The sequence below is a fragment of the Cherax quadricarinatus genome, unplaced genomic scaffold (genome assembly GCF_038502225.1).
Source record: "Cherax quadricarinatus isolate ZL_2023a unplaced genomic scaffold, ASM3850222v1 Contig4040, whole genome shotgun sequence".
Classification (NCBI taxonomy): Eukaryota; Metazoa; Arthropoda; class Malacostraca; order Decapoda; family Parastacidae; genus Cherax; species Cherax quadricarinatus.
Genome location: NW_027199066.1, coordinates 20,469 through 36,208, shown reverse-complemented (window position 1 = coordinate 36,208; position 15,740 = coordinate 20,469). Strand labels below are relative to the sequence as shown.

Genomic DNA, 15,740 nt, shown 5'->3' with positions numbered 1-15,740 from the left:
GGGGATAGGAAGAACAAGATGCACCATTATTATTATTAATATTACCTTTTATTGTTATAAGGTTTATACGTTTCTAGAACCGTCGCAATCGTCTAACCTTGGTGTATCGTACTCTGCTGAGGCTTCATGAGCTGCTTGTCTCAGTGCTGCCCCTGCGGCCCTGCTTGAGTTGCAAGATCTGGTGCCTTCCCTGCTTGAGCTACTTTCTCCACTGCTGCCACAGTGTCACCTGCTCTCTTCACTGCCACATATTCTTGAAATGTCAAACAAAACGAAGATCTCGGACCCAAGCTCTGCTGGGAATGTATATCTCATCTTCTACAATGTCTTCTTAACCCTTGGGTAGGAAGCTGGAGGTGGATTTGTTTTTTTAATTATATTTTTAATTATCCAGTAGTTTTTATTAAGTACAGGAAATACATAAGAAAAAGTAAGTCACTTTGTTTGACTTTTTTGGGTTATCCTTGGTAATTTACACCATGTATGATAATTTAATTTGTGTACCTGTGCCTCAGTAAACTTATTCCATGATGTAATGCATATGTGAACCTCTTCAAGGGGGGCTCCTTGGCGTGGTGAAGAGGCTCTTGGTCTGAGGAATTAGACCTATCGGTCTTCTTCCTCAGACCGAACCTAATTACCCCCCAATCTCCCCTCCCCTATCCCATCCTCCCCATCCTCCCCTTTTTCCTTTCCTCCTCCTCCTCCCCACTCCTCCCTTTTGCCCTTCCTCTTTTTGTCCTTTGGGATTTCTCCCACAGGCGCGCTAGTTCCTAGGTAGGGGAAAGGACACCGGGGTCCATCCCATTCCGTTGAGGTTTCTTGGCGGTGGCGTAGTTTGCCGTGGAATCTGGATTGCCTAGGGATGTCCCGATCCCTCTCCGGTATCCCGGAGTAGCTTTGGGTGTCTTTTGGGCGACGGGTGTATCTCTGGAAGCCACCTTTCGGATTCCGGGGGTGGTGGCTGAAGGAGGTATGCTTTGTGGCGGATATCCGGCCGCCCTCTCTTTTGTCCACCGAGGTAGCTCGGCAGATGTGAGGTTGCTATCCCAGATTGCTGGTTTACTGGCATGAAGGGTAGGGTATGGCACGGGTTCCATGCTGCATCTGCGCTACTAGCGGTGTCGAGTCCTCTTGGGCGCGGAGGGAGATTTCTGGCCCTTTCATTCCTCCTAGGAACTATCCCTCCCCGGTCCCCCCTTTTTTTTTCTTTTTTTTATTTTTATTTTCTTTTCTTCTTTCTTTTTTTTTCTTAAAAACAAAAAGAAAGAAGTAACCTAACCATGGCAGCCCTAGTCCATGAACCTGGTACCCCCGGGCCCCTTCTTGATACCGCACCCCGTTCTGACCCCGCCTCGTCTTTGGACCACTCTTCAGACATTCCTCATGCCTCTGTACCTATTGCCGGTGCTGTTTCCTCACCCGCTTCAGGTACTGAGGCCTCGACTGACTCCTTCGATTTATCAGACCTTCGCTCTCCTCTGACTATGCTTCCGGCCTCTCCCTCTACGGTGCGGCAATTTTCAAATCGCCGACCCGTTCCACGTCGGACCAACTCTGGTCCCACGCCTAAACGTCAACGACAATTACCTGCTGATGATACTTCTCCACCTTCACCTTCTCGTTCTTCTCAGAAACGATCGACACGTCCTTCACTACCTTTCCACGCTCAGTTTCAGACTGAACAGTGGACTAAATTCTTCACTTTACGACCAACTTCCTCTACTGCCTATCTTTCTGACCATAGTATTGGCAAGGCACTCCTACGCCATGTTGGTAAAGATATTTCTTTTCATGCTCTTAAGAGCGGTACGCGCATCATTACCGTACAGAATGCTACCCAGGCTCGTGAGCTCTCTCGTCTTTCCCATATAGATACTGTTCCTGTCACCCTTGAAAAACATCATTCCCTCAATTCTTGTAGTGGTACCGTTATTCTGCCCCATACCATAGTTCAACAAAATTTCCAGACATGTGGCACCGACATTCTAGAACAGCTGGAACTCCAAGATCTCCCAATCCTCAAGGTAGACACTTACGTTCTTCCTGCCCGTGGGCGGAGACGATACCCTAGCAATGTGGCTCGTTTAACTTTTGACAGCCGAGAACTCCCATCCTCAGTTTATATAGCAGGACATCGGTTACAAGTTCGAAAGGTGATCCCTACACCACAACAGTGTAGAAATTGCTGGCGATTTGGCCATCCAGCGAAATATTGCAGATCTATCGCCGAATGCCCAGTCTGTGGTGCCGATGACCATTCTAATACGTCTTGCAATCGATCTCCCTCTTGCCTTAACTGTCATGAGGCTCACCCTTCGTACTCTCGCCGTTGTCAGGTCTATTTAAACGAGCGGGAAATCCGTTACCTCAAAGAGACAGAAGGTCTCCCTTATGCCATGGCAGTTTCTCATCTCCGCCTCCAAGGGAGACTCCCACGTGTTTCTTATTCCCGTGTTTCAAAACGTCCCCCCACTTCTGGTATCCCATCTTCTACACCCACCTCTGTGGTTACCTCTCCCATAATCACTCCTGTATCTAATCCTTTTGCTGTCCTCGGCTCAGACGTCCCTACTTCAACGCCTCAGTCTAATCTCGCTTCTTCGAGTTCTCTCTTACAAGCCTCAGTATCGACGAGACCTCGTACGACACCTCTTCCCAATCGTCCCTCTACTTCTCAAAAGTCAAAAAAAGGTCCGGTAACACCTCCTACCCATCTTCCACCTCCTCATTTTACCCTCCCTGTCTCTGTCCCTAGTTCTTCCCCTCTCACTGGCTCAGTTACAAGTGCAGAGGTTCACCCTCCTCCTCGTAATGTACCTTCCTCCCCTGTTCCCTCCCAAGTTTCTTCCTCTTCTGCCACCTCCCAGGTTCCTGTCTCTTCTGTCCCCTGCCACGCTTCTCCAGTTCCCTCCACCCTTTCGCCCCCCCCTACCTTGGTACAGTCCAATACAGTTCCAATCTTTACTCATCCTCCCCCTACCATTCCCAATATTGTCTCCCATACGACATCTCTGAATTCCGAAACACTTGAAGCAATCTCTGAATATATTGCAGAGACCAAACCATCAATGGACACTGATCCACCTTCCGCTCTTTCTCTCTCCTCTGCTCCATCTGCGCAACTCCTTTCTTCACAGCGCACCGTTCCTTCGCTGCTTGAACATTTTCCACTGCCTCCGCATGTGGACTTTTCTAACCCTTCTAGTCCGTAGGAACCCTTACCTGCGGATTTCAAGTATCTTTATCATTGCCAATCATGGCCTTTTTACAGTGGAATATACGCGGCCTCAGGGGTAATCGGGGTGAGCTTCAGATGTTACTCTCCCAGTTTGCCCCTGTTGGTGTTTGCTTACAGGAACCAAAATTACACTCTGCTGTTATTTCTCACATCTCAGGCTATAATTTATTGTATTCTTCAGATCCTTTTCCTGATGGGACCTTTAATGAAAGTGCCCTTCTTCTCCGCACTGATATTCCGTACCATCAGCTATTTGTTCATACTTCGCTGCATTACACAGCAGCCCGTATCCACTTACATAGGTGGTATACGCTCTGTTCTTTATATCTCTCTCCTTCTCGGGCATTATCTATTCCGGATTTTGCCTTCCTTGTTTCGTCATTACCGCCACCGATTCTGTTACTTGGTGATTTTAATGCCCACCATTTCCTCTGGGGAGGGTCTCACTGTGATTCCCGTGGAATTCAGTTAGAGGCTTTTCTTGCCACCCACCCCCTCCATGTTTTAAATACAGGTACTCACACCCATTTTGATCCTCGGACTCATACTCTCTCTTGCATCGATCTCTCAGTTTGCTCTTCCTCCGCCGCATTAGACTTTACTTGGTCTGTTCTCCCGGACTTACATGACAGTGATCATTTCCCAATCATTCTTACTTCCCCTTCATATTCGCCACCTCTTCGCACCCCACGCTGGCAATTTAATCGGGCAAATTGGAACCTTTACTCACACCTGACTGTTTTTAAAGAGGTTCCTTCTTCGTCCTCCATCGATGAGCTTTTACACCTCTTCTCGTCCTCCGTTTTCACCGCAGCTTCTCATTCTATACCCCAAACTTCGGGCAGGCATTCTCAGAAATGCGTGCCTTGGTGGTCTCCTGCTTGTGCTCGTGCAGTACGTTTGAAACGCGCTGCATGGGGCAGGTACCGGTACAATAGAACCACAGAGCGACTCCTTGATTTTAAACAGAAGCGTGCGATCGCTCGCCGTGTCATCCGTGACGCTAAACGCACTTGCTGGCGAGATTATGTCTCCACCATCACCTCTGCTTCCTCTATGAGTGCAGTCTGGAAAAAAGTACGAAAACTGAGTGGTAAATATTCTCCTGACCCGGCTCCTGTTCTGCGGGTTGCCGGTGTTGATATAGCAAACCCACTAGATGTTGCCAATGAAATTGGCAATCATCTGGTCCGTATTTCTCAGGGACTCCATCTATGCCCCTCATTTCTTTCCTCAAAGTCTGCCAGAGAGTTAGCACCCTTGGACTTTTCTTCTCTCAGAGAAGAACAGTATAATGTGCCTTTTACACTTCAAGAACTGGAGGCAACACTCTCAGCTTGTCGATCATCGGCAGCTGGGCCCGACGACATTCATATTCGTATGCTACAACATTTACATCAGTCAGCCCTTGCAGTCCTATTACGCCTTTACAATCTTATTTGGTCACAAGGAGTTCTTCCACAGCTGTGGAAATCCGCCATTGTTCTCCCTTTCCGCAAACCAGGCACTACGGGACATGAAACCTCCCACTATCGTCCCATTGCTCTTACCAGTGCAGTTTGCAAAGTAATGGAACGTCTAGTAAATAGACGTTTAGTGTGGTATTTAGAGACACACAACAGTCTCTCCACTCGTCAATATGGCTTTCGTAAGGGACGTTCTACCATAGACCCCTTACTGCGCTTGGATACGTATGTTCGTAATGCCTTTGCGAATAACCACTCAGTTATTGCCATATTTTTTGACCTTGAGAAGGCATATGACACAACTTGGAGGTATAATATTTTAGCCCAAGCCCACTCCTTAGGCCTTCGAGGCAATCTACCATCCTTCCTTAAGAACTTTTTAACTGACAGGCATTTCCGTGTTCGGGTTAATAATGTGCTCTCCCCGGACTTTATCCAAGCTGAAGGTGTCCCCCAGGGATGTGTTCTGAGCACAACACTTTTTCTCCTTGCTATTAATGATTTGGCCTCTAGTCTTCCATCAAATATTTGGTCATCACTCTATGTTGATGACTTCGCTATTGCCTGTGCAGGCGCTGACTGTCACCTCCTTACAGTTTCTCTCCAGCATGCAGTCGACCGTGTTTCCAATTGGGCCACCACACATGGGTTTAAATTTTCCAGCACTAAAACCCACCAAATCACTTTCACTAGACGCTCTGTCATCTCTGATCATCCTTTGTACCTCTATGGCTCACGTATCCCTGAACGTGATACAGTCAAGTTTCTGGGCCTCCTCTTTGATCGTAGGTTATCCTGGAAACCTCACATTACCTCTCTGAAGGCAACTTGTCACAGCCGGCTGAACCTTCTTAAAACCCTTGCTCATCTTTCGTGGGGAGCTGATCGTCGAACCCTCCTTCACCTACATTCCACCCTTATTTTATCGAAACTTGATTATGGTGACCAGATCTATTCAGCGGCATCTCCTGCTACTCTCTCTAGCCTTAACCCCATTCATCACCAAGGATTACGTTTATGCCTTGGTGCTTTTCGCTCTTCCCCTGTCGAAAGCCTCTATGCAGAAGCGAACGTTCCATCCTTATCCGATCGCCGTGATGCCCATTGCCTGCGCTACTATGTACGCTCTCATGATCTCCGCAATCCTTCCATTTATAGAATGGTCACTGATATTAGTAGACATTCTTTATTTGTTCGCCGCCCCTGCTTACTCCGTCCCTTCTCTCTTCGCCTTCATTCGCTCTTGTCTTCTCTTCAACTACCACCTTTCTATGTACATGTAGCATCTCACTTTTCCCTACCCCCCTGGGAAGTTCCAGCTGTTCGAGTCTGTTCTTTCTCCCTCCCTTGCTCGAAAGCCCAACTGTCTACGGTCGCTTCCCGCTCTCTTTTTCTTGACCACTTTCACTCTCATTCTCATGCCATTGCTGTGTACACAGATGGCTCTAAGTCTTCTGACGGCGTAGGATTCGCAGCAGTGTTTCCGGACAGCGTCGTACAAGGGCATTTACTATCTTCAGCTAGTATTTTTACTGCTGAATTATATGCCATCCTTACAGCACTTATCCGTATTGCATCTATGCCTGTGTCATCATTTGTGGTTGTCTCAGACTCCCTTAGTGCTTTACAGGCTATACAAAAATTTGATACACCTCACCCCTTAGTCCTCCGTATCCAACTTTGGCTACGCCGCATCTTTACTAAGCATAAAGATATTGTTTTTTGTTGGGTCCCTGGTCATGTTGACGTACAGGGCAATGAACAGGCAGACACTGCTGCGCGGTCAGCAGTACATGACCTACCAGTTTCTTATAGAGGTATTCCATGTACGGACTATTTTGCTGTAATATCTTCCCACCTTCACACCCGTTGGCAACAACGTTGGTCTACTATGCTCGGCAACAAACTTCAGTCTATTAAACCGAGTATAGGTTACTGGCCGTCTTCTTATCACCAGTGTCGAGGTTGGGAGACTACTCTCTCCCGTCTTCGCATTGGCCATACTCGTCTTACTCATGGATATCTCATGGAGAGGCGTCTTGCTCCTCTCTGTGAGAATTGCCAAGCTCCATTATCAGTCAGCCACATTCTGTTGGACTGCCCACTTTATCAACGAGCACGCAGAATTTACCTCTGTCGTCGTCTTCGCCCCGCTGCTCTCTCTTTACCTTCCCTTCTCGCTGATGGACCCACCTTTCATCCGGACTCTCTCATTGACTTTTTGACAACGACTGACTTACTTCACAAATTCTGATACTTTCAGCCCTTTCTACTTGTATCTCTTGCTACCCTCTACCCCCGTACTATCCCCTGCCCCGCTGTTTTCTGTAACCTGCTGATCATCCCCCCTCCCTTCTGCCATCCAATTCCCTTGCTTCCTTCCCTACCCTGCAGCGCTGTATAGCCCTTGTGGCTTAGCGCTTCTTTTTGATTATAATAATAATAATAATATTTGGATAAGTTTGTGAGCAGACCTTCTACAGTGTTCTTATGTGGGATAGCTGAAGAAGTTTCTTGGCTATATATAGCTGAACCACTTGCCAAGAAACTTCTTCATCGCTATCCCACATAAGAACACTGTAGAAGGTCTGCTCACAAACTTGTCCAATCTCCTTTCCAAGCTACCCAAGATTTTAGACTCTATAACCCCACTCGGTACATCATCAGATGCAGCATTCTCCACCTGACCTCAGCATTCTGAACCTGACTATAAATACTCGCGTTCCTTCCACCCCAGGTAGTTCTGTTTGTGACTTGAAAAAGCCCACTGTGTGGGCGAAACGTAGTCAATAAAGGATCACATTATACTGCATATGTGTTTATATTTCCATGTGATACTAGTGTAATGGCTCTTGCTATTTTGCCATAGATTTATTAATTTATTTATTTATTTAATGTCTTTGCAAACAGTACATTGAGATTGTGTATATACAATAGTGGGATGCAATGCAAAGAGAGCCTCTATTATGCCTTGGCATTATGGGCCAACTTAACATTATAGGCTTACATTCTACTTAATACTAAGAAATAGCATATCATAGTTGTACAGTAGGAAAGTAATTATTCTCTCTCTCTTCTTACAGTAGAATATTAATTATAAATGAATCAAAATTTGTATAATACAAAGATATACGTATTTATATTCTAAAATGCTTTTGTGAAAAGCAATGATTCAATTATATTCCTGTCAACAATGGATAAAAGGTTCAATGTGATTGTTTCAGTTATGATGACTAACATACAGGGGCAAACCATTAATTAATCAGTACTTACTACAGGTGGCTCATTGTTTTAATCCAGACAACACATCATTTGATATATGAAGGAGGAAATTTGAAAGGACTATGGGAGAGCACTAGCTCAGTACTTATGATTGCTCAAACTCTTGCTGTTTTGGAGGTAAGCCTAACATGTTTACCTATTTCTGTTGCACATTCTACAAGCATTTATTAATAGACATTACATTACACATTACATTATACTCTGTATTTATTGCACTAAGTGATGTACTACAGTAATTGTAGGAATGACTATCTACCAGTGACTGCTGTATTTATGATGTTCATAGCAGTTCAGTAAAAAATGAATCATTTACCTGTACATCTGTATTGAAAAAAAAATAGTACATGTTAGAGTATGTATTAATCATGTGATACTAAAAATTTGAAGTGTGTGAATTCTAATCAATTCGGTCACTTTCAAGTGACATTTACAGTTTTTTGTTCCAGATCCAGACCAAAAAAAAAAAAAAGAAAGAAAAGATGCTCTCTGTTTCGTATTAGGAGGTGTATAAAAACTAGTTTGAGGTAAACAAAAACTTGTTTAAACTGTGACTGTTACTGGTTTCAGAAGTTGGAAATCCCTTGATGCTGAGTTACATTGCTAGGATGGTGGAGTTTGAGCAGGCAAAATGCATAGGAATTCAGCATCCCATTTCTGACTAATGAACTTAGAATTGTTTTATTATGTTTATGAATATATCTGTAATATGACAATAAACTAATCATAATAACTGGAAGTTCGTATTACCATAATAGTAGTGAAGTGTTAAATTAGCTGAACATTTATAAAGATGGCATTGGATTAACAATGATATTAATACTGTAACTTTTTATATATTAGAAATAAATAACTAAGCAGTTATAAGTACATTAAATTCACTTTGGAGTTTCACTTGATACTTTTTACTCAGAGACGAAAATTTGAAGGATGCAAAAGAGGAAGGGAAAGAGATAGGAAAAAGGGAAGGGGAAGACAGCAGGAGGGGCGAGGGAGGGCAATATGGTGAGCAAGTGATTGAAAAAGTAGTGAAATCATAGCTGAAGCTTTTTGTGCTTTATAATACTAACAGTATTATAAATGAGGGTCATTTTTAACTGTGATGTCTGCACATCTCTGAAAAGACAGCTTTCTGAATGAGTGAAAGTGAATGGGTTTACATTTTGTGGGTCACCTTCCTTGATGAGACATGGCTGGTGTGTTAAAAAAAATACTAACAGAAATAATTTACTACAGATTGTGCATGCTGCTGTGGGCTTGGTCCCATCCAGTGTCATAATGGTGGTGCCTCAAGTATTTTCACGGCTCATGGTACTGTGGCCTGTCCTGTACACCTTTAAGGGAACTCACACTAGCTTAGGTAATATTTCTTTCTATGGACTTTTCTTCCTTAAGAGGGTGAGCAAATAGATTCTTCAGATATTTTAAGTACTGTACTTTCAAAGTGTTAAAAAATTCTCATGTTACAGATAAATGTATGGTGTGCAATATTTTATCAGGGATTTTGCAATTACTGCTATTGGCACTTAGATTCATTAGGAAACTGGAATCCGTGGAAAGAATGAGGACTGTCATTATCATGCACACACACGAGAAAATGGTAGAGATGAACACTGTAAAGATACAAAATAAATGGGCACAAAACTTCTTCATAGTTTTGTACACATTTATTTTCAGTCTTTACTGATGTTGTCAGATGAGTCTGAGAAAGACAAGTTGTAGAAAGGGTTTATATGGCATCATATGCTATCAGCGTTCAAGCAGGGCAATATGAATTGTGATGTCTGCATACTTTTGGCAAGACAGCTATTGTATAAGTGATGGGTAATGTGTTTCCTTTTCTTGGGTCACCCTACCATAGTGGGAGACAGCTAGCATGCTAGAAATTATTGAATGACTATTTAATATTTATAGTTTATTAAATTGTGTAATGAACAAATAATAATAGTAAATTATAAATAAAAATTTATTTTTATTCCCTTTGTGTACCTTGCAAATTAACATTCTCAGGTCTGCCCTTGTTACTGGTTGCTTGGAGTGTGACAGAAGTGATCAGATACTCCTTCTATTTCCTCAACATTCTCAAGCAAGTTCCACACATCCTCACATTTCTTAGGTATTCTGTTTTTTATTTAATGCATAAATTAAACTACATGTGACAAGTTCTAGCTCAAGTCCCTTCAGAGCTTTGTGAACGACTCGTGAAATCGTAATTACACAATTGTAAACAGCTCCTTGAGTGTAATGGGGTTCCAAACCATGACAAGTCCACCCCCATTAGCAAGTTGTTTACAATTTTCATTATAATTTCATCATTCATAATGTCTTTGAAAAGAGTTGAGCTGGAGCTTACCACAGCCCTGCTAATGTGAGCTTCATCTAAAAATCTGCATTTATGGTCAGTGGGACCCATGCCTGGAGTATACCTGCTAACCATGTTAGTGTATAGAAATACAACTACTTGAATAAATCTTATTTAGATGACAGTGGATAGTGTATTGGCTTGCTAGACTTAGGATTGACTTACCATGGATTCATATCCCCCACTCCTTTCAGTAAGTTGTTTACAATTATGTCATTATAATGTCACAAGTCAAACATAATGTTATACAACTAAGTTAAAGAAAATAGATCTGAGTAAAAGATGTTTTGCCATAGTAGGGTAAAGCCCCTAAACACTAGATGTTTTGTAAGATTACGTAGATTTTTGTTAATCTTTTATCACTGTGATGTTTAAAATTCTGATGACCTTACAGGTACACCCTGTTTATTGTGTTGTACCCAGTAGGCGTTACAGGGGAGCTGTTGTGTGTGTATGCAGCCTTTCCTGATGCAGCTCGTACAAGAGTGTACTCCATCACCTTTCCTAATGCCTTAAACTTCAGCTTTGATTTCTACTACGCACTGATCATCTTTGTCCTTTTGTACATACCATGTAAGATCATTGTTTTGTGTACTGATAGTTTTCATTGGTTCTTAGTATGCCTCAAATTGTGATCTGTGCAATTCTGGCAAGACAGAGTTGCACAGATAGTGAATGGTAATGAATGTGTTTTCTTCCTTGGGTTGCCCTACCTTGGTAGGAAATGGCCAAGGTGGTTAAAGATACGCATATTAAACTCTCATTAACACAATGGCTATATTCTTGAAAATTGTTGCCTAATGTAAAAGTGTTGCATGAAGTGAAGAACACAGGAAAAATAGGGTTACACTCCCAACACCTCCAAATTTAGCAAATAAGTCATTTTAATATTCTTCTGTAGTAAAGCATTACTGAAATACGTATAACCTACCATATACACTCGAGTATAAGTTGTGGTTCAAAGACAAATTTTGTAGGCAAAATTAGGTGGTTGACTTATTCATGGGTAATATTTCTGTTTGGATGGACATCTAAACTGTTGTATCTGAGCGCCTCTGCAAAGACGGTGATTTTGTATGAATGATGGTGAAAGTGTTGAACGATGATGAAAGTTTTTTTTTCTTTTTGGGTCGCCCTGCCTCGGTGGGAAATAGCTGATGTTTTAAAAAAAAAATATTTCTGAAAGGTTGAAATTTATAAATTGTAATCCCAATACTGAAGAAAACAAGAATAAAGTATGTTCAGTAAAACGACTTAAAAGCAACAGTGACACATGGCTGCATTTCACTTTCCAGGAGCTTTTCAAACCAATACAAATAATACACGTTTCCTCTACATACAAGGGTATGTAGAGGGAACGTGGTGAGGTGCAGGGTTGAAGTAAAGAACAGATGAGCACTGCAGTAGGTCTACTGGCCCATGGTAGTAATAATGATAGGTGCAATGACTTCTTGTTATCATGTGATAATGGGATTTACTGTTTTACAGAGGATTTGTTCTAATATTTCAGAGGTGAAGTTGGGCAGGTGACAATCTATACTACTTAATGCAGTCTTGTTATTTTATTCTCATTTTTAATTGTACAAATGGATTACTCTCACACAACTTATGAACAATTTTCATAACACATGCACTACCTCAAAACATATCCAAAGCTTCAATTTTCTTCAACATTGTTATGGATTCACACTTATTTTTCTTAGTATCTCTAGTATTCCTCAAGTGACACTTCATATCCAGAGATCAGATATATTAATGGAAAACACTCAAAATAATGTGATAAATACAGAGTAAGAACAATTATTATCATTATAATCATAACTAAGCACTAAACCCACAAAGGTTATACAGTGCTTAGTAAGAACACTTGACAAAACTAGTCAGTTACTGTTCAAACCCAACCTTTTCCCACTCATATATTTGTCCAGCTATTTTTATAGCTTCCCTATGTGATAGCTACAATGGTCTTATATAGCAGATTGTTCCACTCATCTACAGCTGTTGACAAATCTGTTCTTTCCTATATCCTTTAAAAATCTGAATTTATCCCATTCAATTCATTGTTGCAAGTTTTTTCTTGGAATGAAAAGCAAATAAATTTTTTATCTAATAATAACCTTAAGGGAAAATAAATGCCAGAAATAAAATCTTTGTGGTCTTGTGGAGAAATGATGCTAGCCAGACTTCAAATGATAATGCAAGACTATGAAACAGTTGAATTACAGTTTCGTGCTTTTGTAAGAGTGTTTTTAGTAGTTTTGTTTGTTAATCTAGCATAGTTTTAATAAATTTCCAAATCTGCATTTGAAATACCTGTAGTGTTCCTGGTTTTAAAAGCATATTCTTAAATATTGAAAAATGGAATGTAGCAAAGTATGTATAGTACATAGTTGCTGCTTATTATGTAATGCTTCATTTTTTTCTTTTACAGGTTTCCCAATGCTTTATATGCACATGTTTGCCCTCAGGCATAAGGTTCTTGGCAACACACAAAAGAAGAGGGAATAAGAAAATTTGGGATTGTCTTTAACTTGGTAAATTTTTGAAAGTTTGTGTTGTATGCATGTGTACATGCTGCAAAATCAAGTGTAGTGCATAGCATAGTAATTGTGTATATGAAGAAAGATTTTGTTGACATGTTCATGAAGGATAATTATGTAGCCCTGTGGACCTTTGACAGCATAAGCCTGGAAGATTAGGCAATCCAAAAAAAAAAAAAAAAAAGAGGATAAAAAAAATTCCCTCAGAATCAGTTGCAAGTGTATTACAGTAACAGTAATTTCATTCAGAAGATATGTAAAGCAAAATAGATGAGTTCATTCATGAGTGTGCATAATTTTAGTAAATTTTTGTAAATACCCACAGTTGTGAATGCCACACAGTACTGGTAGGCTAGCGAGAAGCTTTTTGTGTATTGTCCATTACAAAAAAAATGAAAAAGTACAGAATTAGCATATTATAAAGAATAAAAAGTCACAATACCATGGCAGGAACAATACACAACCCATACCCATACTCATACCCAAGGTATGAGAGGAAAATTTGACTTTTCAGTCTAGCTTAGATCAAAATGTTGTCATTAAGTTTCCCTTTCCTAACTGCAGGTTACCTGTGTATTTTTTTAGCATATTATATATGTATGTGTGTACAGTATATTACATATACAGTTGACCCATGGACAACATGGGGGTTAGAGGCGCCAACTCCCTGCACAGTCAAAAATCCACGTATAACTTTTGACTCCTCTACTGTTGACCAGAAGCCTTACTGATAACATAAACAGATGATTAATGTATGTTTTGTATGTTAAATGTGTTATATACTGTATTACAATAAAGTAATTTTGAGAATGAAAATGTTAAGAAAAACTCAAGGAAGAGAAAATACATTTTCAGTAATGTACTGTATTTATCGATACCATAAGTTGTCTTCTGTTTACAAGGTGAATCACATATCTGTCAGTACCTACATCAGTATTGTCTTACGACACAAAGCACTAGACATCAAAAATGAAAAGATAATGTAAAAGAGAAATTCATATTTATGATTTAATATTGCATCTTTATTTATGTTTACATTTCTCTTGGCTGCTAATGGAATGTGTATGATCTGTAATAATATACTATTATTATATATTTATATTATTGACCTTTGAGTTTAGTGCTTAGTTATGATTATAATAATAATAATAAATCTTTCTTTCAACACACCAGCTGTATCCCACCGAGGCGGGGTGGCCCAAAAGGAAAAACGAAAGTTTCTCCTTTTACATTTAGTAATACATATATACAGGAGGGGGTGTTACTAGTCCCTTGCTCCTGGCATTTTAGTCCTCTTACAACACGCATGGCTTACAGAGGAAGAATTCTGTTCCACTTCCCCAAGGAGGTAAGAGGAAATGAACAAGAACAAGAACTAGTAAGAAAATAGAAGAAAACCCAGCAGGGTGTGTATATATATGCTTGTACATGTATGTGTAGTGTGACTTAAGTGTAAGTAGAAGTAGCAAGACGTACCTGAAATCTTGCATGTTTATGAGACAGAAAAAAGACACCAGCAATCCTACCATCATGCAGTAATAAATATATTACATTATATTTTTGCAACTTCACGTTGGTTTACATTTCTGCGAATGGAATATGTACTATCTGTAATTGTTTGTGTGCATAAGTTTTGATAAATTTTAAGTTTTTAATAGATTTGTGTATATTTCATGGTAGTAAATGATAAAATAGTCTAGCATCTACATATATTTTGTGCATTCATGACATGCCTAAGTTTTTCTTAACTTTTTCGGTTGCAAACCTCCAAAAAATTTTCCAATGCTATATTTATTGGAAATAAAAATCCACGTATAAGTGGACCCAACACAGTTCAAACCCATGTTGTTCAAGGGTCAACTGTATATATTGTACTGTACTAAATTGTGTTTGGACCCTCTCGTGAAGTCTTAAATGATGGGGCTTTAATTTTTATAAATTAGGGATGTGGATCTGTCATCTTGCTATCATTCCTCATTATTAAATATGGTGTGACCCTTGTGGGTTTAGTGCTTAGTTTTGATTGTTGTAATAATAATAATAATATTAAGTATTGTAACATTTGTATTGTTAATTTTTATTAGTAAAAGAAAGTAAATCTTTGAATGCTTCTTAATGTTACATTATTCTTTGGAAGATGATCTTTGTAATCTAATGGTTATTATGGTTTCATATGCTGTTTGTCTTCATTTTGTAGTCTGGTAATTTTTGTCAGTCATAATTATCATAATTTTGTAATTTGTCATTCATAATTATCATAATTTTGTAATTTAGAAAATCATTGTGAAGTGGGTAAAAAGATCTGATTTTTTCAACCAACTTCATTTACATTCAAATTCAAATTGTTTATTTCCTTGCATTAAGCATTTACTATGGTGTGTAGCCACTTTACTCATTGTTTCTGCCAAATTATTGTGGAAATAACTTAATAAGTTGGTGTCATTGCTTTCAGTGCATCTAATTATGTTGTGCATCCTCTCAGGGCACCTTGATATTGGTGAGATGCTCCTGATCAAGGAATTAGACTTTTTCTTTTCCTAGATTGAAATTTATTTTTTCTTATTCCCCAAGCCAGCAGGCTTGTATAAGCATGTTAAATAAGAGGGCATGGACACAAGTGAGTTTTAATAAACATGCTGTTGGAGTGTGAGCAGGTTAACTTGTATGGAGGAATTCAGGAAAACTGGTTAGCTGGATTCGAGTCCTGGAGGTGGGAAACGAAGTGCTGCACTCTGAAGGATGGGTAGGGATGTTGCAGTCGGAGGGTAATCTGATTGTGATGTCAGCAAACTTCTCTAGAGACTGCGACTGAATGAATTTAGGTGTGATAAGTGAGCGTAAGCAAATGGTTT

The 15,740-nt window shown here is 40.2% G+C and overlaps 1 protein-coding gene across 1 annotated transcript; it reads left to right on the top strand.

Annotated features, from left to right (window-relative positions):
- Positions 1 to 14,990, top strand: Hacd1 (3-hydroxyacyl-CoA dehydratase 1; the record flags this gene model as incomplete). Its single annotated transcript, XM_070081758.1, is given in 6 exon segments — positions 1 to 342; positions 7,986 to 8,106; positions 9,223 to 9,346; positions 9,997 to 10,102; positions 10,743 to 10,921; positions 12,780 to 14,990. Coding segments are annotated over 6 exon segments (690 nt in total). The 3' UTR covers positions 12,857 to 14,990.
- Positions 14,991 to 15,740: the final 750 nt, after the last annotated feature.